The sequence below is a fragment of the Phyllostomus hastatus genome, unplaced genomic scaffold, assembly GCF_019186645.2.
Source record: "Phyllostomus hastatus isolate PE091 unplaced genomic scaffold, TTU_PhHast_1.1 phas_scaffold_78, whole genome shotgun sequence".
In the NCBI taxonomy this organism is placed as follows: Eukaryota; Metazoa; Chordata; class Mammalia; order Chiroptera; family Phyllostomidae; genus Phyllostomus; species Phyllostomus hastatus.
In genome coordinates this window covers 49442462-49468653 of record NW_025334041.1, presented here as the reverse complement: position 1 = coordinate 49468653, position 26192 = coordinate 49442462, and the positions used below count along the sequence as shown (strand labels likewise).

Genomic DNA, 26192 nt, shown 5'->3' with positions numbered 1-26192 from the left:
TACAGATCTGAGAGTTGCCACGTATAGATGGTAATTGAATATTAAGATACACGGAGTTGGATCCCTCAAAGAGAGTGGAATTATGAGTAAACTCTGAGAAACTGTAATATGTAAAGGTGGGAATAGGAAGAGAAGACCACAGAGATGACTGAGAGGCAATAACTAGAGAAGTGAGAGGGTTTGCCAGGATGGAAGCTAAGAAAAGATAGTGCTTTAAGGTTAGAGTGGTCAACATGGTTAGATGTTACTGAGACTTCAAATAAGATTGAGAAGTGTCATTAAGGTGTAGTTTTAAAAAAAGTAGTTGGTGACCTCAGCAATGACAGTCACAGAGACCAGGTGAACATGGTGTGAGAATATTTTTCATGTGACCCTGTCAGTGAGAGGCAGTTCCAGTTGTCAAGTGCAGTTATGAAGCATTTCATGTTTCTTTGGGGGTCAGGAGGAAGTATGGTGGGTCAGCAGGAATAAAATTAATTTGGGGAAAATTATTTTTGAAAACTATAGAATAAAAATCTGATTCTTGAAATTCTGTAACTTGAAATTTTAGATTATAAAGGAGAGAAATAGATGTCAAATATATAGATCTGATGTGAAATAACTAAGATTTAATCCAAACTCTGCCAGTTGCTATGTTTCATTTTATAGATAATGATATGTGGTTATTGATAGAATTTAAGAATTTATTAGATTTTTAAAGAATTTAGAGATAATATATGAAAAATGTTTAGCATAATGCCTGACCTGTGTGCATGTGTCTGTATCAGTGACTGTCATCCTGTGTGACACAAGAATTTTTAAAACATGCAATACCTTCCCTGGCCAGGTGGCTCAGTTTGGTTGGAGCATCATTCCATACACCGAAAGGTTTCGGATTCAATTCCAGGTTAGGGCACATTCCTAGGCTGTTGGCTTTATCCCCAGTTGGGGGGTGTTCTGGAGGCAACTGATTGATGTTTCTCTCTCACATCCATGTTTCTGTCTCTGTCCCTGCCCCACTTCCTCTCTCTATAAAATCAATAAACATATCCTTGGGTGAAGATTAAAAAAAATCATGCAATACCTGACTATTTAGTCAGGGGCACTGATGTCTTTTCCCTTAGACTGTCAAATGAAAAAATGGTAACAGCCAATCAACAATAGCTGTCTGGTGTGCATACCCTGTCTTGAAACATAAACATATAGGTCACATAATACAGTTGCATCTTATTGGTCACATCACATAATAAGGTTGTGTCTGATTGGTTAATTCTTGGTACCAGAAATCCTTTTATACAAGTATGGGCACCTGATTTTTTTAAAGGGTAGGTAATTACTATTATTAATTTTTGGTAAATCCATCAAAATTATATCCTTTGTTTTGGTCAGATTACCAAATTTCTGTGTGCCACAAATTTTAGTAATTAGTCTATGTGTGTCATGAGATGAAAATGGCTGAAAATTGCTGATCTATATAAATGTGATATATTGGACACCTTATGCATAACTATATATACTGATTAATCATTTCAGGGCATTTTTTCTCTTGGTATGTGCATTGTTTATCTGTTGTTGTATAATAGATTATGCCCAAAAGTTTAAAACAACATTTGTTGAATAACACTGTTATTGAGGGTATGGTAAACAGAATAATAGCCCTCCTAAAGATGTTCATGTTGTATTTCCCAAAACATGTGAATATGTTATATTGCATAGTAAAAGAGACTTTGCAAATATGATTGAGATTATGGATCCATGTGGTGATTGTGGGGGAAGGGGGCTTAAAGGGGATAAAAAGTACAATACAAATAACTTTAAAAAAATATTGTGGATCTTGAGATGGGGAGATCATCCTGGATTATCTGGATGGGCTCAATCTAAAGTATGAGCCCTTAGAAGTGGAGAACGTTTCCCTGCTGAAGTCGGAAGAGAGGAGTCAGAAAGATAGGGCAGAAGGGGGCTCAGAGAGATTCAAAGAATGGCCTGGAGGTCGTCAGGGACTAGGAGCCAGGCGGTGTGAGCCATCCGCAGAAGCTTACAGCCAGGAAGCCAGGAAGGAAACAGGGACCTTGGTCCTACAACTGCATGAAACCAAATTTTGTCCAAACCCTGAATGACTAGAAGCAGATTCTCCCTAGAGCCTCCAGTAGGTAATGTAGATAGATAGCTGATACCTTGTTTTCAGGCTTGTGACACCCAGAACAGAAAACACCAGCTGAACCCACTGGACTTCTGATCTATAGGTGTGTGAGATAGTAAGTTGTGTTGTTTAAAGCCACTAATTTTTGTGTTTCTGTGGCAGCAATAGCAAACCTCAATAAGTCCCAATTTAACATTGTTAAATTCTGCAACTTTAAGCAAAATGACCTGTAATGAAACCAATTTTACTGTAAGGAAATTGATATAAACAAGAGTTCAGTTGTATGTGGAGTCAGGAATGCAGAACCAGATTAGCAGGGGTGATTCTGACTCTCATGAGTTTGCACAGAAGCTGTCCAGAAGCTAGAGTCATTTGGAGGCTCCTCTGGAGCTTCAGGAAGCGTTCATGCTCACTCAGGTGGTTGTTGATAGAACTCAGTTACTTACCATGAGTGCCTTTTCATAGCGCTGCATACAACATGGCAGCTGACTTCTTCAACAGTGATTGGTGAGAGAAAGCGAGAGAATGAGTTTGACAGCATCTAAGTACACAAAGACAGAAGCCACAGTATCTTTTAAAATCAAATCCCAGATGTGACATATCCTGTCTGCCATATTCAATTGCTTACACAGACCAACACTAGTATAAGAATGAATTGTACTACAGAAGAGTGTGATTTTCAGGAGGCAGAGATGGTTAGGGGATCATGTTGAAGGCTGGCTACTGCAGGATGGATGTGCCTAAGATGACAAATTACCAGTTGTAGATTACCTCATTTGGCATATATAGTCCCAGGTCTTCAGTGTGATTTTTAAAAATTATATAAGTTTCAGGTGTATAGCATTATAGTTTGACGTCTGTATACACTACACAGTGCTCACCCTGAAAGTCTAGGTTCCATCCATCACCATACAATTGACCCCCTTCACCCATTTGGCATAGCTCCCGAACTCCTTTCCCTGGTTACCACCAATTTGGTCTGTATATTTGTAAGTTTGTTTTTTTTTTTCTGTAATATAATTTCATGCAAATTATTGAGCATTTCTAAAACTGTGTTTTTTCATTTGAAATTGAGATTAGTTGAAACTAGTTTTATATGTCAACACTAGATACCATCTTAAGCTACTTTAAACAAACAAGTGTTTCTTAAAGTTCCTAGCACTACTATTCTTCATTGTGCCCCTTTAAGATCAAGGATTCTGAGGTATTTTTTGAGAAATTCAAGGAAGGTTGAAGATAGACTATTGTTAGAGTACAAGGGTTTCAAGGTCAGATGTGTTCTTAACGCTATTCTTGCTAAATGTTAAAATGTAGCATAAGAGTTTGCACAAGCAGCTGTAACCTGATGAGCTTGACTAGGTGAGCCTGATGGGAAGTAAGTTCAGCCACTATAAGAGATCAACATGTAATTAAACAAATAGTGTATATAAGCAATGGCCAAGCCTCCCTTCTGGATCTAGTCCTGTTTTCTTTACTTGATGCAAGTAAATAAAATTACTTAACGAAAACCGTGTCTTATTTTTGAATAGAACATCCCAAGCAGTGTACCCCTTGAGTTAAGTAACCCTACAACTGGTTTTTCTTGGTTTAATTCTTTTCTAAAAATATATTTTATTGATAATGCTATTACAGTTGTCCCATTTTTAATCTCCTTTTTATTGCCCTCCCACCAGCATTCCTCCACCTTAGTTCATGTCCATGGGTCATACATAAAAGCTCTTTGGTGTCTCCATTTCTTACACTGTTCTTAACTTCACCCTATCTATTTTGTACCTACCATTTATGCTTCTTATTCCCTGTACCTTTTCTCCCTCAATCTCTCTTCCATTCCCCCACTGATAACCTTCCATGTGATCTCCATTTCTGTGATTCTGTTCCTGTTCTAGTTGTTTGCTTAGTTTGTTTTTGTTTTGTTTTATTTTTAGGTTCAGTTTTTAATAGCTGTGAGTTTGTTGTCACTTTAATGTTCATATCTTTGATCTTCTTTTGCTTAGTTAAGTCCCTTTAACATTTCATATAATAAGGGCTTGACCTCCTTTCACTTGACCTTACTTGGGAAGCACTTCATCTGTCCTTCTACTCTAAATGATAGCTTTGCTGGATAGAGTCATCTTGGATATAGGTCCTTGCCTTTCATGACTTTGAATACTTCTTTCCAGCCCCTTCTTGCCTGTAAGGTTTCTTTTGAGAGATCTGCTGATACTTTAGTGGGAACTCCTTTGTAGGTAACTGTCTCTTTTTCTCTTGCTGCTTTTAAGGTTCTTTCCATCTCTTTCATCTTGAGTAATGTAATTATGATGTGCCTTGGTGTGTTCCTCCTTGGGTCCAACTTCTTTGGGACTCTCTGAGCTTCCTGAACTCCCTGAAAGTCTATTTCCTTTGCCAGATTGGGGAAGTTATCCTTCATTATTTTTTCAAATCAGTTTTCAATTTCTTGGTCTTCTCCTTCTGGCACCCTTATGATTCAGATGTTGAAATGTTTAAAGTTTTCCCAGAGATTCCTAAGCCTCTCCTCATTTTTTTGAATTCTTATTTCTTATGTTCTGGTTGAATGTTTGTTCTTCCTTCTGCTCCAAATTGTTGATTTGAATCCTGATTTCTTTCCCTTCACTGTTGGTTCTCTGTAGATTTTTCTTTATTTCACTTTGCATAGCTTTCACTTTTTACTCTATTTTGTGACCATACTCAACCATTTCTGTGAGCATCCTGATAACCAGTGTTTTGAACTCTGCATCTGGTGTGTTGGCTGTCTCTTCATCACTTAGTTCTGTTTTTTGAGTTTTGATCTGTTCTTTCCCTTGGCCATTTTTTTTTTGCCTCCGCACACCTGTTGTGTTGTAAGGGGTGGAGCCTTAGTTATTCACCAGGGTGAGGCAACCCAAGTTGCTGTGTTATGTCGTTGTATGGGGAGGGTGGGTTCTAAGAGTGAACAGTGCCGCTTGCTTGGCTCTCGATTGGCTTTTGGTCACTTCTCTCGCTACCCACAACAAATTGGGCCCATGTGGTGCTAAGTCCCTGGCAGGTGGGTTTGTGTACTTTATAGGATCTTGAGGGTTTATCCAGCAAACTCTCCTGCAAGGCTGGGAGTTTCTCCCACTGCCTTAACCCCTACAGGTTTTTTCAGTCTGAGGCTTTGAGGCTTTATTTCCCTGCACTGGAACCTGGGGTTGCATGGTCTGTCTTGCTCCCTAGTTGCTCTTCACGGTTTACCCGCACATAAATGTGGGACCTCCCGGTCTGCCAGCTGCTGCCTTGCACAAGTCTTCTCTACTCCAGCTGCCCGTCTCCACCATTCCTACCGGTCTGAATTAATGTTTCTTCTTTAACTCCTTGTTGTTGGACTTGTATACAGTTTGATTCTCTGGCAGTTCTGGTTATTTTTTGTTTTTAAATTTGTTATCCTTCTTTTGATTGTGTGAGGAGGCAAAATCTATCTACCTATGCCTCCATTTGGGCCAGAAGCCAGTTTGGGGAGTCTTTTATATGTCAAAAGTTCAGTCATTTCAATAAATAAATCCCTGATTGTTAGAATTTAAAGTGTTTTAGTAAAGTAAATAACTTTGGGCAATGCAGAAGATTTTAAAGCATTAGTCATTAAAATTTAGCACATATGGTCTAAGTAAATGCCAGAAGAAATAAAAGAAATATGCTGTGAAAATTCAGAAGATAGATAATTTATAGTTTGGGAGAGTGGAAAAGATGTTATGTGTGTTTTAGCACTAAAGATAGGACTTTGGGGGATATTTAGAAACTGGGAAGGTACAAGAATTTAGGGTTGGGGGTAGTAGGTAGTATTTTAGTTTGACCAAAATATAACCTCTGTATTATTGGTTCCATATAGTGGGTTGAATGTACAACTTTTTTTTCTTTCTGCACCTTCTTAAAATTCACTGAAATGACTTTAGTAAAGGAATAAAAAGGTATAAATCCACAAGGACGTAGAATGCAAAAGAGATATAGCAGAAGAGAGAAATTAACAGAAATTTGGAATATGGAAGGCAGATAGATGAGGGATAATTGGTTTATTAAAGTGTAGACAGTGGAAACAAATACCTGCAGAGTAGGAGGCCAAGAAGAAGCATGCCACCTCATGGAATTCTGGATAGGCTGGGAACTAGAAGCATCATAGGCTCGTGAAGATGGGAGAAAGGATGACACTAAAAAGAAGGGAATGTGTTGAATTTCTATAAGCCATCACTTAGAACTTTGAAGAAGCCACTTTGGTGTTGGAAAATAGGTGAGTTGACTGGTAATACTCTGTACTAGCAACTAAACACTCCCTAAGATCCATTCATTTGGTCAGTTGATTAACAGGACAGACCAGAAAAACTGTGAAATATGGATGGTTGTTCTAAATTTAGAGAAGAAGAAAATGAGGTAGCAGTTTGGCACCCCCTAATTTCCTGTGGGTAAAATCTGTTCTCCTCCTTAATGGCAAAACCCTCTCAGTTTTAACCCTGGGTTTTCTCTTTTGCTCATCAGAATCTACTTTGAATAAAGTGCTTGTGCCTGCGTGGCAGGGTGAGTCTCCTCTCTAATTGTGTGTTGTAAGACTATAATCTTGTTAAAGCAGTTCTAAGCTTATTTATCATGATAATGGCCACAAATTAACTTGCTCACTTTGTGGGTGTATCTAATTAATATGGGAAATTACTGTTTTCTTCCTACCTTTCTACCTTGTTTTCCTCTCTGCTCCATACTGAGTATACATGTATATTTGCTTTTTTCTTTTTCTTTTTTTTTAAACTAGCAGGAAGGACTAAAGCTAAACTGTCTTATAGTTACTAGAAATTTTAATTCTTTTACTGATTTCTGCAGAAGAGGGAAGAATTAAGATCAGACTTAATCTTCTGGTAATAAATTCATTCAAACAAGTATTTATTGACATTCTGTATGTCCTAGCTATTGCACTAAGCTTTAGAGATTTTAAAAAAGCCAAGTTTCTGATTTCAAGGAGATTACAAGAACATTTTATGGGGTAGTTTGACAAGTAAATACATATATGGTACTATTTACTAATATGGAGAATACTGAAGGAGGAGCAGGTTCATGGGGGAAATAATTCATTTTGAATATATTAAATTTGAAATGCCTTTTAAGTTATGCAAGAGGAGATGATATATGAGATAGGGAATTCATTGGCCTGAGACTATAAATTTGAGGTCAAGTAGTGTGGATGGTAATAATCCTAGAAACCAAACTCTTTCCCAGAAAAAACAAAGGATCTCCTTCTTTCTCCCTAGTCCATAGCCTCTCCCCTTTGCAGTTTATTTTACCAAACTTAGAAAACTGCTCTTCTTTCTGCTCCTTATTCTCTTCTTTTTCCCAGCACATCTAATTTTTTTACCCTCACCTAAGGACATGCTTATTGATTTTAGAGAGAGAGAGAGAGGGAGATGGAGGGAGAGAAACACTGATGTGAGAAAGAAACATGGATCAGTTGCCTTGTACATATCCTGACTGGGGACCAAACTTGCAACCAATGGAGCCACACTGGCACGGGCCAGCCTATCTCATTTTTAAATATTATTTTGGAACAGGACTTTCTCTTCGGCCCAGTTGTTCAGATTCTGGTAAAGTACAACCCATTTTCATTATACCCTCATCCAATCTCCCATGCTTATGATTTCCAATCTATTACGAGTTCAGGATGGCATTTTCTCTTGTTTGTCCACCAGAAGTCTCTACTTTCTGGAAACCCTGTGGACAAAGGAAGAACAACTTTCTTCTTGTATCAGATGACCTGCTTATGGATATTTAAACTTAAGAACCCAAAAAACTCTCTCCTCGGTGTAGAAATATTGGAAACCATGGCTTTTTAGAGTGAGAGGAGGAATAATGAGGCATCCAGCAATGTTTAAAAATGACAAGCATCCCAAGAAAGTTGAATTTATTTGGATGATATAAATTTAATTTAACATTATAATAATCAGTTATTTATATTGACAGTTTAAATGATAAAAATACCATCTCCATAGATGGAGAAAATGTATTGAATACATTAAACTGCTTTTAAAATAAAAATTGACAGGTAATAAGAAATAGTGAGGGATACCCTTAATCTGATTATGAATATCTATAAAACAAACAGGAGGAAAACCAGGGTAAGTTGGAAACAGAAGGTATGGATTTGTTTTCTTCATGTAGTCTGTGACTCTAATCTAAATTCTGTTCTTTCTTGTGGTCTTCTCTTTTTAAGCATTTAAATTATTGTTTATAATTACTTAGTTTTTTACTTTTACAAAATTATAATTGGCATTATTTACAATATTGTAATTATAATTACGGTATATTAGTTTCAATGTACAACATAGTGATTTGACATCTATGTATCTTATGGGTATTTATTCAAAGAAGATGAAAACACTAAGTCAAAAGAGAAATGTACTCCTGTGTAATTACTTATTTATAAGTAACCTGTATCAACACTTCAGCTGTGAATAACAAACCCTGTCATACTGTGGGTATACTGTTAAATGTAACAGATTTAAATGTATCTTTCTTATATAATAGTCCAGGAGTGGTATCAAGGAACTAAGGATAATGTCAAGGAACTGAGCTTCTTCTCTTTTTCTACTCCACCATTCTTATTTTTTTTATTCTTGGATCCTCAATAAGATTGCTGTACTTCTAAGTATCACATCCAGGTTCTATATAGGAAAAAGAAATCCATGAAGGGAAGGGTGTTATCTATCAGAGAAAGTAAAACTTTCCCAGAAAGTTTAACAGACTGGCAGTGTATCTAATTGGCCACCTCCAACATGTGAACTCTGTCCTGTGGACACACTTAGCTGTAACAGGAGATTTAGTTAGCTGAGTAGCCTGCCTTGAACAAAATTGAAGTTTGGTTAGTAATGAAGAAGGGGAAATGGTTATTATTTTGACATGTTGCAGTGACTACAATTAAATACTTAGTATCCTATTGTTATAGGAAAGCAGGGAAATGCAATTTCTGTGGAGTGTCTGGCCCTGTTAGAGTTTTTGTATGAAAGCATAATTGGGTGCATATCAAAATAGGGCTTGTAGCTCTGGCTTGTGTGGCTCAGTGGATTTAATGCTGGCCTGCGAACCGAAAGGTCACTGGTTTGATTCCCTGTCAGAGCCCATGCCTGGGTTATGGACCAGGTCCCCAATTGGGGGCAAGAGAGAGGCAACCAACCTTTGTTTTTCTTGCACATGTTTCTTTTCTTCTCTTTCTCCTTCCCTTCTCCCCTCTCTGAAAATAAATACATAAAATCTTTAAAATGCCTTTAAAATGTAGCTTTTAATATAATAAATAATGTATTAATGCATAGTAGATAATAAAAGTAAAGTGCATATGAAATTATGTTAAAATTTTATTTTGTCTCAATGGTGAAAGTTTAAATTGAATACCTAGGAGAGCACCTGTTACACAGTGGCTGTCCAACAGTTATCTTCCTATGAACAGAAAGGCATTTAATTCTGTTCCAGGCAGCAGCATTTTAAGTCTTTAGACAGAAAATATCACATAAACAAGAATAAAAATTAGAATAGTGTTTCATTTAAGATGCCTAAACCTTGGGTTTCAGCTAATTGTTTTCTTAAAAATAAATTTTAGAGAGAGAGAGAGAAATGAAAAGGGAGAGATATCAGTTTGTTGTCCCACTTATTTATGCATCCTGTGGTTGATTCTTGTATGTGCCCGTATCGCAGATCGAATCTGTATCCTTGGCGTATTGGGACAATGCTCTGTCAACTGAGCTACCTGGCCAGGGCTCAGCTAAGTGTTTTTAAATGAGTGACGCCAGGACCTGCACTGGGACTAGATACCTTTTTGGGATGGAGGTGAGTGGAGGAAGAAAAGGGACTTGGTGAAGTAAAGTAGGAAGGCAATCATTGTATGAGAATATATCCCTTTGCTTCCTATATTTAAGTAATAAATTTTTTAATTATAATATCTCAGGTTTGTATAAAACTTTCATATTTTCTAAGAGATTTCACAGATATCCCATTTGAAACACATACTAACCAGAAAAATGACTCCATTTGAGTCAACAAGCAAACTGAGGCTCAGAAAGCTCCTTGTCCAGGGGCTTGTGGCCTATAAATGGTCAAGTTGAGATCAGATGTTTGATTTCCTGATTTGTGGTCTAGTTTTTGGGTAATACATGCTGTGTGACCATGTTACAGAACACAACAAGGGGGGCCTGGGACAATATACTATTATTTAAAAGGCCCCCAGGTCCGTCATGTCCGCCGCCCGAGGAAAGACGTCTCTCAATGCCAGAGATTCGTGAAAAGGAAAGGAAATGTTTATTTAATGCTATACAAACTTAAAGTAGTGACCTAATGTCTTCATCAAAATCCCAAAGTCCCTTAAAACACCCACAAACATGCAGTCCTTCCTTCCTTACCCCTTTGCCCAGTCCAGAGTACCGTATCTCAGGAAAGGAAAACGAAGTCCATGGCTCAGGCAATCCTCTGGTTCTTCCCAGTTAGTCCTCCATCTCGACTGGGAGACCTCCCTGGGTTCCCGGCACCCTCGGCTGAGTTGCCGGGATCTCTGCTAAAACCAGGTGGTGGCTCCCCCTTCTAAAGCTGCAGGGGTCCCCACTCTGGCACAGGCATGTGGTCCTCTCTCCCAGGGCCACAGGAGTCTCCACTCTGTCAAGGCCCCGTGGTTCTCCTCTTCAGGGCTGCGGAAAAGGGAAAGTCCCCACTCTGCCAAAGCCGCGTGGTTCTCTTTCTCCTAAAGCAGCACGGTTCTCCTCCTCAGGGCTGTGCATGGCTCTCCTTCTCAGGGCTGCGCATGGTTCTCTCTCTAATGGCCGCCAAATCTGGGTTTTAAATCCCCGCGGCCAATCTTCCTCTGCAGCCTCATTTCCGACTCCTCCCACACTCAGCTTCACATGCCAGAATTCATATCCTTCTAGCTTTACTGGGCTGCCTTCATGAGTCTGGGCAGGTGTGGCCCCATGTCCTGGAGCCAATCTTCTCTGAGCTACCATGCAGGCGCTGTAGCTTGGGGGATCTGCCCCTGGTCACGTCTTGGTGGGCAAGTTACTTCCATTCCCCTGGCTCAGAGATGATCACAGCTATTTAACATATCTAAGCGACCAGCCAAAGGCTATAGATAAGTTAAATGACCACACCAGAGGGTAGCTGCAAAGCTGTTGCTATGCAAAACAGATCTCAATGGCCCTGCTCCATTTGTCCCTTCCCCCAACCCACACCCTGGGTTGGGGGATGGAGACATCTTAAAATCTCCTGGACACCTTAAGTTCTGGACCCCATTTCAAATGCCCATTTGAGGTCCCCCCTCTTGGCTGCACCCTGTAACAACCATACGTTGTGCCATTGGAATGTCTTTTATTTAATTTGGATGTTATTTTAAGTGGATATTCACTCTTTTAAAATGATAATCGTGGATAATATTTGCATTATAAATACATCATATTATTTTCTTTAATTATTAGATAGTAAACGTATATTGTTCTCCAGGCCCATTCATGCAGTCACAAAGGGTAAAATTTTCTTCTTTATACAGCCAAGTAGTATTCTGTTGTGTAAATGTCCCATAGTTGTTTTACCCATTCATCTATTGATGGACACTCAGGCTGCCTCCAAATCTTGGTGATTGTAAATAACACTGCAATGAACATAGGGATGCTTATTTCTTTCAAATTAGTGGTTCAACTTTCTTGGGATAAATTCCCAGAATTGGAATCACTAGGTCATAAGGCACTCCATTTTCAATTTTTTGAGGTGTCTCCATACTGCTTTCCACAGTGGCGGCACCAATCTGCATTCCCACTAACAGTACAAAAGGGTTTGCCTTTCTCCACTTTCTTTCCAGCACTTGTTGTTTGTTGATTTATTGATGATAGCCATTCTCACAGGTGTGAAGTGATATTTCATTGTGGTTTTCGTTTGCATTTCCCTGATGATTAGTGATGTTCAGTATTTTTTCATTTGTCTATTGGCTATCTGTTTGTATTCTTTGGAGAATTGTGTATTCAGGTTCTTTGCCTGTTTTTAGTTGGACTGTTTGTAAAAGGGGAAAACTGAGTCTTTGATGTTTGCTAAGCATGCATGATTCAACTCTACTTTGAGTTTTCCATTTTGTGAGCCAATGATTTCCTTTTTCCCCTTTATATTCAGATTTTGTTTTCTTTCTGTTAGTGTTGTTTACAAAAATAAACAACATATACCAATGTTGTTCGTATACCAGCTTAACCAATACAAAGTTAACACTAATACTGTGTTTAAAATAGAAAGTTTTGGCCCCTCCCTGACTCTCAGATGTCACTTCCTATTCTGTGCCCCCACAAGTTTTATATGCCACTCTCACTGACTTTCTTTTTGGAACACTCCATGCTGTTTTCTGCATGTAGCAGATGCTACCAGTCCCCACCTCACATTCCTCAGCTAGGCCTTGCATCAACTGACTTCAGCCCTGAAAGACCACCTTGTCCATAAGCAGTAAGTACATTCACATAGTTGTGCAATCATTATCACCATTACCCTCCAGAATGTTTTCTTCTCCCAACCTGAAACTCTGTGCCCACTCTACACTGTCAGTCCCCTCTACCCGCCAGTCACTAGAACCCACCATTTCACTATGCTTCTACGAATTTGACTACTCTAGGTACCATATATGTGTGGCATGATACAATATTTGTCCTTTTGTGAGTGGCTTATTTCACTTAGTATAGTGTCTTGAAGTTTCATCCACATTGTAGCATGTGTCAGAATTTCCTTTTTAAGGTTGAATAATATTACATGATATATATATACCACATTTTCTCTTTTATTTATTGGTAGATTTCTTTCAAAGGGAGAGGCAGGGAATGAGAGAGAGAGACATCGATTTATTGTTCCACTTATTTATACATTCATTTGTTCATTCTTGTATGTGCCCTGACTAGAGATTAAACCCAAAACCTTGGAGTATTGAGACGATGCTCTAACCAACAGAGCTGCTTGGCCAGGGCCTATAGCACATTTTCTCTATCCATTCATCTCTTGATGAACACTTGGGTTGCTTCCACTGTTTCAATATTGTGAATAATGCTGCTGTGAACGTGAGTATACAAATACCTGTTCATGTTCCTGCTTTTAAATCTTGTGTGTATATACCAAAAGTCAAATTTGGTGAATCATAAAGTAATTCTATGTTTAATCTTTTGAGGAAATGTTAAACTTGTTTCCACAGAAGCTGCTCCATTTTATAGTTCCACCAATAGGGTACAAGGTTTCCTTCCAGTTTTCCATATTCTCTTCCATACTTTTTTTCTGTTGTTTTTTTTAAGTTGTGATAAAAACACACATAACAAAATTTACCATCTTAATCCATTTTTAAGTTTACAGTTTAATAGTGTTTGCTGTGTTTACTGTATTGTGCAACCCTAAAACTCTGTACTCATTGAACAAGAACTCCTCATTCCCTTCTCCCACAGTGCCTGGCAACCACCATTCTACTCTGTTTTTGAGTTTGACTACTTTAGATACCTTATGTAAGTGGAATCATACAGTATTTGTCATTTTGTGACTGGCTTATTTCACTTAGCATAATGCCCTCAAGATAACTCCATGTGGTATGAAAGAGCATGTGGCTGGATTTCCATTTTTAAGACTGAATATTATTCTGTTCTATGTACATACCACATTTTCTTTAGCCATTCATCCATGAATGGACATTTGGGTTGATTCCATCCCTTGGCTATTGTGAATAAAGCTACAGTGAACATGGGTTTGCAAATATCTCTTCAAGAACATATTTTCATTTCTCTTAGATGTATATCCATATATGGTATTTCTGGATCATATGGTAATTCTATTTTAAGTCTTTTGTAGAACGTCCATAGTGTTTTCCATAGCAGAAACACCATTTTACATTGCCACCAACAGTGCCTAAGGGTTCTAGTTTCTACACATCCTCACCAACACTTGTTATTTTGTGTTTTTTAATAGCGATCATTCTAATGGGTGTGAGGTGCTAGCTATCTTGTGGTTTGATTTGCATTTCTGTAGTGATTAATAATATTGAACATTTTTGCATATGTTTGTTGGCAATTTCTATATCATCTTTGGAGAACTATCAACTCAAGTCGTTTGCCCATTTTAAAATTGAGTTGTTTTTGTTGTTTAATTGTAGAAGTTCTTTACATATTTTGAATAGTAATCCCTTATCAGATAGCTGGTTTGCAAATATTTTCTCCCATTCTATAGGTTGCATTTTCACTTTATTCACTGTGTACTTTGATGAGGTTTTAAATTTTTATGTAGTCTGATTTTGTCAATACTTTTTTGCCTATTTATTTGATTTTATATTTAAGAAATCATTATCAAATCCAGTTTATGAAGCTTTGTTCAATATTTTTTTCTAAAAGTGTTTTATAGTTTTAGTTCTTTCTTATATTTTGGTCTTTAACTCATTTTGAGATAACTTTTGTATATGATAAGGTGAACACCCTACTTCATTCTTCTGTATGTGAATATCCATTTGTTGAGAAGACTACACCTTACCATTTAATGATCTTGGTACCCTAATCTTGAAAAAAAATGATTTGACCATATATGCAAAGGTTTATTTTGGGCTCTCTATTTTATTCCACTGGTTTATATGTCTGTCTTTATGCCAGTGCCACAGTTTTGATTATTGTAGTTATGTAGTAAGTTTTGATTGAAATCATGAAGTGTGAAACTTTTCAGTTTTATTTTATTTATTTATTTATTTTGGGGGGTTTTGACTATTCAAAAGGTTCCATCTGAATTTTAGGATGACCTTTGCTATTTCTGCAAAAAGTGCCATTGAGATTTTTATTAGAGATTGCATTAAATCTGTAGATCACTTTGAACAGTATTTTATCTTAATGTTAATATTTCTTTTTTCCAATCAGTGAAAACCTGATATCTTTCCATTTATTTATGCCATTTTTAATATCTTTCAGCATTGTTTTGTAGTTTTCAAAGTACAAGTCTTTTGTCTCCTTGGTTGATTCCTAAGTATCTTATTTTTTTTAATTCTATTTATTGTAAATGGGGTTGACTTTTTAATTTCCGTGTCAGATTTTTTCATTGTGAGTGTATAGATGGGAAATGGTTTTGTTAATTCCACATCCTGCAGAATTCTGAATTCATTTATTATTTTTAACATTTTTCTATGTGGAATATTTAGGATTTTTTTTTACATATGAGATCATGTTATCTGTGAGCAGAGATAATTTTACTTCTTCCTTTCCAATTTAGATGCTTTTTATTCCCTTTTCTTGCATAATTCTTCTGGCTAGGACTTCCAGTACTGTTGAATAGAAAAAATAGAACAAGATTTTTTTGTAGAATTTTTACTGCAAAAAATGATGCATACTTATATTTTTTATAGTACTTTGTAGAGTATATGTAATAAAAATATAATATGACTCTAGAGATCCACTTTTTTATAGTTTAAGTTGTTAGTTAAGGAAAAAAGGCTGTTTTCATCAAGAGGCAGCGTTTCTTACAAGACTAGTTTGATATCTTTTGAGGTTAATCTTTAGTTAACTGAAACTGTTGCTTTCTAGTATATGTACTTGCCTAGAGGAATTCATATTATCATTAGTTTCAGTATCTGTAGATTGCATCCTCAGTGGTTACATGGTTGTATTTTATTGTATCCAAGGAGTGTTTTGTATGATTTCCTTGTGCTTAGTTTTTCAACTTTATTAACTAAAATACAGCTATTTTTGTAGAGCACTTGGGTCTTTTCACTTGACATACTCTCCTTGATGATTCTTTTTGTATTTGAAATTTTAATGCATATTCTGAAGTATATAAAGGGGAATTAACCTGATTTCTGAGACGTACTTTAAAAAGCTTCATCAAAACAAACAAGTAATGGAGTAGTGGTGTATACAAAATAGGATTGGTTAATGATGAGAGTCATTGAAACGCAGTAATGAGGTACTGTGGTCTCATTATATAATTTTATCTTTTATGACATGTTTATTATAAAATGTTAAAGAAAACCCTCAAAATTTACTATCACAATAACATTTATTTAAGCTGTATATTTGGAGGTTGATCTTTATTTAAATCAGTATTTGAAAATAATAGGACTTAAAAGTTCTTTTTTATTGATGAGAGAGAAAAACAACAATTTGTCATTCTACTTATTGATGCCTTAATTGGTTGATTTTTTTTATCGTCACCTGAGGACATGTTTATTTATTTTATAGAGAGGGAAAGATGAGAGGGGGGGAGAGAGAGAGGAAGAGAAACATTTATTGGTTGCTTTTCATATGTACCCCAACCAGGGATCTCTCATATGCATGAGAGGGGACCAAACTCACAACCCAAGCATGTATCTTGATGGGGTTTGAACCCACAACTTTGGTGTATTGGGATGATGTTGTAACCAACTTGTTACAGAACACAACAAGGGGGGCCTGGGACAATATACTATTATTGAAAGAAGGCCCCGGGTCCGTGATGTCCGCCGCCCGAGGAAAGATGTCTCTCAATGCGAGATTTGTGAAAAGGAAAGGAAATGTTTATTTAATGCTATACAGACTTCAAGTAGTGACCTAATGTCTTCATAAAAAATCTTAAAGTCCCTTAAAACACTCACAGACACAGTCCTTCCTTCCTTACCCCTTTGCCCAGTCCAGAGTACCGTATCTCAGGAAAGGAAAACGAAGTCTATGGCTCAGGCAGTCCTCTGGTTCTTAGTTAGTCCTCCATCTTGACTGGGAGACCTCCCTGGGTTCCCGGCACCCTCGGCTGAGTCGCCAGGATCTCTGCTAAAACCAGGTGGTGGTTCCCCCTTCTAAAGCTGCGGGGGTCCCCACTCTGTACAGGCCACGTGGTTCTCTCTCTCTCAGGGCTGCGCATGGCTCTCCTTCCTAAAGCAGCATGGTTCTCTCCCTCAATGGCTGAGGTCCTCCCTATTCTGCTAAAGCCGCATGGTTCTCTCCTCCTCAGGGCTGTGCATGGCTCTCCTCCTCAGGGCTGCACATGGCTCTCCTCCTCAGGGCAGCATGGTTCTCCCTCAATCGCTGAGGTCCTCCCTATTCTGCTAAAGCCGCATGGTTCTCTCCCTCTGGGATGCGCATGGCTCTCCTCTCTTAAAGCAGCACGGTTCTCTCTGGGATGCAGGAGTCTCCACTCCGTCAAAGCCGCGTGGTTCTCTTTCTCAGGGCTGCGCATGGCTCTCCTTCCTAAAGCAGCATGGTTCTCCTCCTCTCAATGGCCAAGGTCCCCATTCTGCTAAAGCCGCATGGTTCTCTCTCTCTCAGGGCCGCGGGAGTCTCTACTCCGTCAAAGCCGCGTGGTTCTCTCTCCTAATGGCCACCAAGTCTGGCTTTTAAATCCCCGCGGCCAATCTTCCTCTGCAGCCTCATTTCCGACTCCTCCCACACTCGGCTTCACATGCCAGAACTCGTATCCTTCCAGCTTTACTGGGCTGCCATCATGAGTCTGGGCAGGTGTGGCCCCATGTCCTGGAGCCAATCTTCTCTGAGCTACCATGCAGGTGCTGTAGCTTGGAGGATCTGCCCCCAGTCACGTCTTGGTGGGCAAGTTACTTCCATTCCCCTGGCTCAGAGATGATCACAGCTATTTAACATATCTAAGCGACCAGCCAAAGGCTATAGATAAGTTAAATGACCACACCAGAGGGTAGCTGCAAAGCTGTTGCTATGCAAAACAGATCTCAATGGCCCTGCTCCATTTGTCCCTTCCCCCAACCCACACCCTGGGTTGGGGGATGGAGACATCTTAAAATCTCCTGGACACCTTAAGTTCTGGACCCCATTTCAAATGCCCATTTGAGGTCCCCCCTCTTGGCTGCACCCTGTAACAAACTGAGCTGTCCATTCAGGACAGGACTTTTTTAGGCAATAACAATATCTTGATGGTAAGATGGCCAAATCTGATGATGCCTAAAATAAAAAGACTCTATTTCATTTATTATATTCTCTGTACTTCAGTGAATTTTTTATCTTATTATTTGAAAATTTTTAAACTGGAGGAAAATTGAAAAAAAAAACACCCCAAAATAGTAAAGTGAATAGATACTCTTTACTCATACCTAAATCTACCAGTCATAAAAATTTGGCAGTGTCTTTAGATACCTTCTGTAGATGTCCATACTGATTTTCTGTGTTCTTTGTGTATCAATTATTGAGGAAAGAAAATAGGAATAATCTAACTATAACTATAGTTTTTTGTTTGTTTCATTTTTTATTAGTTCTTACCTCATGTATATTAAACTCTGCTATTATGTGTAAAAAACACTTAGGATGTATTATGTATATTGATTTACTATGGATGATTTAACAAATTAACACATTTAGTGGCTTGAAGCAACAACAAATTTATTTTCTTGTAAGAGGTTAGAAATCTGAAATGAATGTTATGAGACTAGAATCAGAGTATTAGTGTTACCAAACCAGCCAGTGGGGGTCCTACCACTTCCTGCAAAGCAGGCAAAACTCTGGTGACAGAGTTCAGTGGAAAGGAAGAGGAATTTTTTATTTAATGACCTTACAATTAGAAATAAAGTAGGTTTCTGCCTCAAAGCCCATTCTTTCTAAAATATCCAAAGAAAAAATGACACTGTTACTCTCTGCCAGGATAGCCAACTTCTATGCTGCACCCAGAATTCTTTTCCCCATATAAAAGTACCATCCTTAAGAAAATGCAGGTGGCTGCAACATGCAGTCATGGTTTGCTCTAGGTATTCTTCGAGTCTGTGTCCTGGCCAAGGTTCTACTCCTGGAGCGCTCTTCCTTCCTTGGCTGTTGCCCGTAGGTCCAGCACTTGCACCTCATCTCTGCTGTTGCAGCTGAGCTTCTGGTCAGGCAGGCCTGTACAGTGCTCATTCCAGTCACCAGTGTGTACATTGCTTTCCCTGTAGGGGTGGGGCGCAGGGCTTGCCTACTGGCCATGAAGCCTCCAGGGCCCACTAGTCTCACCCCTTCTGTCCTAGCAGCCCAGGGCCTGCTGTGCTTCTAGCCAGGCAGGCCCTGGAGCACTTGGATGGGATGCTGGGAATGCTCCCTGATTACATGGTCTTGAGGGCCCACTGGCTTAGGAACTCAAGCCCCCGGTTGCTGACTGGACCAGTGAGAAGAGATGGCCTCCAGAATCCCCTGGGTGGTAAAAGTAGATAGGAGGGTATATCCCTCCATCCATTCACCTCCCTAGCCCAATGCACGTGCCCTACGTGTTTCTTACTGTCAAGTCATGCTGTGTCGCTCTGGTTGCTAGAGCAATGCACACTGCTTTGTGCAGCCATGGTGCAGCTGGTGCTCTTGTACAGTCCTAGGTGCTTCCCAACCCCTCTCCCATTTCATGGGACAGTCCCCCTGTTATATTTGCAGGGTTGGTTCCTTCTATAAACTAGAGGAAAGAAACCATTTCCTTGTCTTTTTCAATTTCTGGAGGCTCTCCTTATTCCTTCCTTATGGTGATGCATTCCATCATCTCTTCCTTCTGTGCTTCCATTCTCACACTGCCGTCTTCAGTCAAATCTACCCTTACTCTCCTCTAACAAGAATACTTTTGATTATGTTGAGCCTACTCAGATAATCCAGAATAATCTCCCCATCTTGAAAATCCTAAATTTATCACACTATTTTTTGTAATCCCTTCAACCCTGTAAAGTAGCATATTTACACATTGTGATGATTAGGGTAAAAATATCTTTGGGGCACCATTGATGGCAAAACTCCCCAAATTATTCTACATGTTTAATGCAGTCCCTATCAAAATTCTAACTGGTGTTTTGGCAGAAATTGACAAGATGATCCTAAAATCTATATTGAAATGCAAGTGACTCAGAATAGCTAAAACAAGTTTGAAAAAGAAGTCAAAATAAACTTGAACAAGAATAGAGTTGAGGGCTTAAACTTCCTGATTTTGAAATGTACAGGGCTAGAGTAATTAAGATAGTTGGGCACTAAAATAAGGATAGACATATAGATCAATGGAATAGAATTTAGACTCCAGAAATTTACACTTTAACATTTATAGTGAATTGATTTTGTACAGAGGTGTGAAGATGATTTAATGGAGAATAAACAGTCTTTTCAGGAAATGGTGCTGGGATAGGTAGATATCCACATGCAAAAAAAATTGTAACTTTGCCTTATACATTCAAAAAAATATAGATCTGGGACTTCTGGCCAAAATGGAGGTGTAGGTAGATACACTGTGCCTCCTCCCACAACCGAAAGGACAACAACAAATTTAAAAACAAAAAACAACCAGAACTGACAGAAAATCAAACTGGAAGTATGGAAGTTGGACAACCAAGAACTTAAAAAAGAAACATTCATCCAGATTGGTAGGAGGGGCAGACATGGGCAACTGGGTGAAGAGGACTTGTGGCAAGGCAGTTGCCACTGGGCAGTACCACATTTGCATGCAGATAAACCAGGAGGAACAACTATGGAGTGAGATAGACCTATGGAGGGAGATAGACCCAGGGTTCCAGTACAGGGAAATAAGGCCTAAAAACTTCTGACTGAAAACTCCTATGGGGCTGAGGCGGCAGGGAGAGAAACTCCCAACCTCACATGAGAGTTCATTGGAGGGACCTGTAGGGTCCTAGAATGTACACAAACCCGCCCACTCAGGAATTAGTGCCAGAAGGGCCCAATTTGATTGTGGGTAGCAGGGAGAGTGACTGGAAATAAGCAGAGAGCTGAACAAGTGGCGCTGTTCCCTCTTGGACCCCTCCCCCGCATACAGTGCCACAACCCAGTGACTCGGATTGTCCTGCCCTGGTGAGCACCTAAAACTCTACCCCTTACTGTGTAACAGGTTTGCTGAGACAAAAAATATGGCCCAAATGAAAGAACAGATCAAAGCTCCAGAAAAAATACACCTAAGTGACAAAGAGACAGGCAACCTATCAGATGTACAGTTCAAAACACTGGTTATCAGGATGCTCCAGGAACTCACTGGGTACTTCAGCAGCATAAAAAATACTCAGGCAGCAATGAAAGTTGCATTATGCGAAATAAAGAAAAACCTACAGGGTACCAACAGTGATGGGAAGGAAACCAGGGTCCAATCAAGGATTTGGAGCTGAATGAAGAAATATGCATCCAGCCAGAACAGAATGAGGAAAGAAGAATTCAAAAAAATGAGGAGAAGCTTAGAAACCTCCAGGACACATTTAAATGTTCCAACATCCAAATCATAGGGGTGCCAGAAGGAGAAGAGGAAGACCAAGAAATTGAAAACTGATTTGAAAAAATAATGAAGGATAACTTCCCCAATCTGGCAAAGGAAATAGACTTTCAGGGAGTTCAGGAAGCTCAGAGAGTCCCAAAGAAGTTGGACCCAAGGAGGAACACACCAAGGCACATCATAATTACATTACTCAAGATGAAAGAGATGGAAAGAACCTTAAAAGCAGCAAGAGAAAAAGAGACAGTTACCTACAAAGGAGTTCCCACTAAAGTATCAGCAGATCTCTCAAAAGAAACCTTACAGGCAAGAAGGGGCTGGAAAGAAGTATTCAAAGTCATGAAAGGCAAGGACCTATATCCAAGATGACTCTATCCAGCAAAGCTATCATTTAGAGTAGAAGGACAGATGAAGTGCTTCCCAGGTAAGGTCAAGTGAAAGGAGGTCAAGCCCTTATTATATGAAATGTTAAAGGGACTTAACTAAGCAAAAGAAGATCAAAGATATGAACATTAAAGTGACAACAAACTCACAGCTATTAAAAACTGAACCTAAAAATAAAACAAAACAAAAACAAACTAAGCAAACAACTAGAACAGGAACAGAATCACAGAAATGGAGGTCACATGGAAGGTTATCAGTGGGGGAATGGAAGAGAGATTGAGGGAGAAAAGGTACAGGGAATAAGTAGCATAAATGGTAGGTAGAAAATAGGGGGAGATTAAGAATAGTATAAGAAATGTAGAAGTGAAAGAACTTACATGTACAACCCATGGACATGAACTAAAGGGGGGTGATGCGGGTAGGAGGCAGTGTGCAGGATGGAGGGGAATTAAGGGGGGGAATGGGACAACTGTAATAGCATAATCAATAACATATATTTAAAAAAAACAAAAAATATATCATAGATCTGAATATTAGAGCTAAAACCCAAATCTCCCAGAAGAAAACATTGAGTAAATTGTTGTGATGTTGATTCTTTTAGATTTGATACCAAGAGAAAAAAATAACAAAAGGAAAAAATTGCACTCCATCACAATTAACAACTTTTGTCCTGCAAAGGACATATTATCAAGAAAGTGAAAAGACAGTTCATAGAATAAGAGTTGTTTATAAATCATGTATCTGACAAGGTATTTGTATGCAGAACATGTAAAGAAATCTTAAAATTCAAAGAAAGATAACCCAGCTAAAAAGTGGACAAAGGACTTGAATAGAGATTTCTTGAAAGATCATATACAAAAGGTCAGTCACAAGTACATGTGGTTTCATGTCCTTTCAAGGTCAAGCACATGAAAAAATGCTCAACATCATTAGTCATTAGGGAAATGCAAATCAAAACCACAATGAAATACCATTTCACATCCACTAGGATGGATAAAATAAAAAGACAGACAATAATGAGTATTGAGGGTATATAGAGAAATTGGAGCTCTCATAACCTGCAGACGGCAATATACAATGTTGCAGCCACTTGGGAAGGTAGTTTGCTAGTTCCTCAAAATGCTAAGCATCAATTCCACTCTTAGTGTCTATGAGGAATGAAAACATGAGTGCACACAAAAACTTATAATAACTTATACATGAATATTCATAGCAGTATTATTCATAACAGCCCCCAAATTAAAAATAACCTAAATGTCACTATGAATGGTTGAAGAAACATTGACTATCCATACATGGAATATTATTTGACAATAAAAAGAAGTGTAGTACTGATACATGCTACATCATGGATGAATCTTGAGAACATTATGCTGAGTGAAAGACACCAATCACAAATACCTAATTGTATTACTATATTTATATGAACTATCCAGTGTAGGTAAATCATAGAGACATAATAGATTAGTGGTTACTTGGGGTAGGGCAGAGTGAATTGGGGGAAGCAGAAATAGGAAGTGACTGAATAGGACTGGAGTTTCTCTTTGAGGTGATACCAATATTCTAAAATTAGAATTGTGATGGTTATACAGCTTTATGAATATACACACACACTTAATGAATTTGATGGTATGTGAAATATATTTCAATAAACTATAAAAAAATTACCCAAAAGATTATTTTACAATATCTAAAAAGGATACCATAATTATACTCATTCTTAATGTAAAGGAAACATTAGAATATTTTGGTTTTTGAAATTTCTTTCCCTTCTATCATGGGTAAGAAAATGTATATATAATATATGGTATGGTCAGGGTTTAATGTATCATCTAGCCATTTATAATTTCCTGAAACTATTGGAGAGCTAATTCAATTTTTGCAGTTAGAAACATTCTACTCATTTGAAGCTGTCACATTCATGTTATGCTTACCAGAGACCTACAGAGATCATAATTTTTTAATCCCTTTGAAAATTTAACTAAAATATGGTTGTTCCCTAAAGATTCTATCTAATAAAATCTGGATTTATGTTTTTACATGTAGCCAGTATGTTTTAGGTAAAATTTTGAATATATGTACTTTTTAAAATTTCTAGTTCTTAGTATATTCCATTGTACAATTGATTTGGCATGCTTAATTCTTGATTTTTTTTGTTAATATAGAACAGACAGGAAATGCTAACGATGAAATGACATCATAATCTCCATTTTATTTAGCAAAATGTCTGATTTCTGTGCTTTAAACCCAAATCATTTTTTGTTCCCCTTTCCTCACTTTTCTTTACAAGCATAATTCATTCATTGTGAAAATTGTGTTCAGTAGCTCAAGAGCTTTTAAGCTAGCAGAACATGGGAACTTGCTGATAATGGACCAGTAAATGCTGTACTGTAGTAGATTGAATGGCTCATCCTGCAGCTGCTCTGCATGCTGAACCTTCATTGACTTCATTTCTTAATTACCTCTTTTGGTCTGTAACTTCAGGCCTAAATTGGGGGGTTATTGACGTTGGAAAATGTGAATATATCTGCAAGAAGATGTATTGTTCTCCTAGGGCTGTTCTAACAAATTACAAAAACCCCAAGTGTCTTAAAACAACAGAAATGTATTTTCTCCCAGTTCTAGAGTCTAAAAATCGTAAATGAAGTTATTGGCAGGCCTGTGCTGACTTAGAAGTCTCTAGGGGAAGGATCCTTTCTTGCTTCTTCTAGCTTTTTCAGGTTGCCTAAAATCGTTGGTTTACAGATGGGTCATTTTACTCTCTAATTCTTTCTTCACTTCTTCCTTATAGGTTTTTGTGTCTTTACATGGCATTCTCCTTTTTGCCCTAATTTCCCTCATTTTTTAAAGTACTCTACTCATTGGATTAGAGTCCACCCTACTACAGTATGTCCTCATCTTCTTTCCAAATTAGGTCACATTTACAGAAATTGGCAGTTAAGATTTCATTTTATCTTTTTGTGGGGTACAATTCAGTCCATAATAGAAGAGTATGTTTTGTTTTAAAATATATTAAAATGGGCAAAGGACCTGAATAGACACTTCTTTAAGGAGGACATACACAGGGCCAATAGATATTTGAAAAGATGCTCAGCATCACTAGCCATCAGACAGATGCAAATTAAAACCACACTGAGATACCACCTTACATCTGTCACAATGGTCGTCATTAATAAATCAACAAACAACAAGTGTTGGAGATGATGCGGAGAAAAAGAAACCCTAGTGCACTGTTGGTGGGAATGCAGACTAGTGCAGCCACTGTGGAAAACAGTATGGAATTTCCTCAAAAAAAAACTAAAAATGGAACTGCCTTTTGACATAGCAATTCTGCTATTGGGAATACACCCCAAGAATCCTGAATCAACAATTCAAAAGAACCTACATACCCCTATGTTCATAGCAGTGCTATTTACAATAGCCAAGTGTTGGAAACAGCCTAAGTGCCCATCAGTAAATGAGTGGATCAGAAAACTTGGTACGTCTACACAATGGAATACTACACAACAGAAAGAAAGAAGGAACTCCTGCTTTTTGTGACAGCATTGGTGGAACTGCAGAGTAATATGCGAAGTGAAAAAAGCCAGTTGGTGAAAGAGAAATACCATATGATCTCACCTATAATAGGAATCTAATGAACAAAATAAACTAATGAGAAAAATAGAACCACAAGCATGGAAACATAGAACAGACAGTGGCCAGAGGGGAAGGAGGAAAGGGATAATGGTGGAAAGAAGGGGAAGGAACTAGTCAAAAAACATGTATGAATGCCTCATGGACATGGACAACAACAGTATGGCAAGTGACTGTGGGGGTGGTGTGTGGGATGAGTGGAGGAGGTCAAAAGGGGAAAATTGGGACAACTGTAATAGAATAACAATAAAAATATTGTAAATGCAAAATAAGTAAATATATTTAACTATCAAGTTCTGAAATAATTTATGAGTGCTGGTGTTTTTACAAGGCAGTAACATAAAATGAATTTAATAAAAAGCAATGAAAAGATGAGAAAAAATTACCAAGTTTGGGCCATTGTCAACTTTGACATATAGAAAAAACCAAACCTGAAGTACTGATCTTGTAGTCTTCTTTCTAGAAGTCCCTGAAGTGCATCATTCTCCCCTCCCTTATTTTCCTTACCTCTCTACCCTACATACCTTAGTTGGACTCCAGTATAGTCTCCCTCTCTCTCTCTCTCTCTCTCTCTCTCTCTCTCTCTATATATATATATATATATATATATATATATATATATTTACACACACACACATACACACACACACACACACGGCCTTGCTTTTGGAGAGGGATTTGAAGTGTTTATGGTTAGAACCAAATAAAGCTACTTTAAGATCAGAGGAATTAATTTTTATGCCCAGGCTTGTCAGATAGACACTTCACTACCTCAGTACAAAACTTAAAACCCATGTAATAATTGGTAATCACAGAATCACATAGATATTTTTCCTGGGTCTGGGACCACTGTCAGATTTCCTTAGGTACTTCAGCTTTCTCCTGCACTCTAGTTCCTAATGAGAGATCTCCTTAT

At 38.1% G+C, this 26192-nt stretch overlaps 1 protein-coding gene across 2 annotated transcripts in view; it reads left to right on the top strand.

Moving 5' to 3' along the window:
- The window catches only part of COG5 (component of oligomeric golgi complex 5), a 361130-nt gene that overhangs the window by 114769 nt on the left and 220169 nt on the right, over positions 1-26192 (top strand). Inside the window, exon 7 of one of the 2 annotated variants that reach the window (XM_045828076.1) lies at positions 6602-6640. The exons of the other annotated variant lie outside the window; for it this stretch is intronic. Within the exon in view, the coding sequence (XP_045684032.1) occupies positions 6602-6640 (39 nt within the window). The remainder of the gene's footprint in view (positions 1-6601; positions 6641-26192) is intronic. 2 annotated transcript variants of the gene reach the window in all.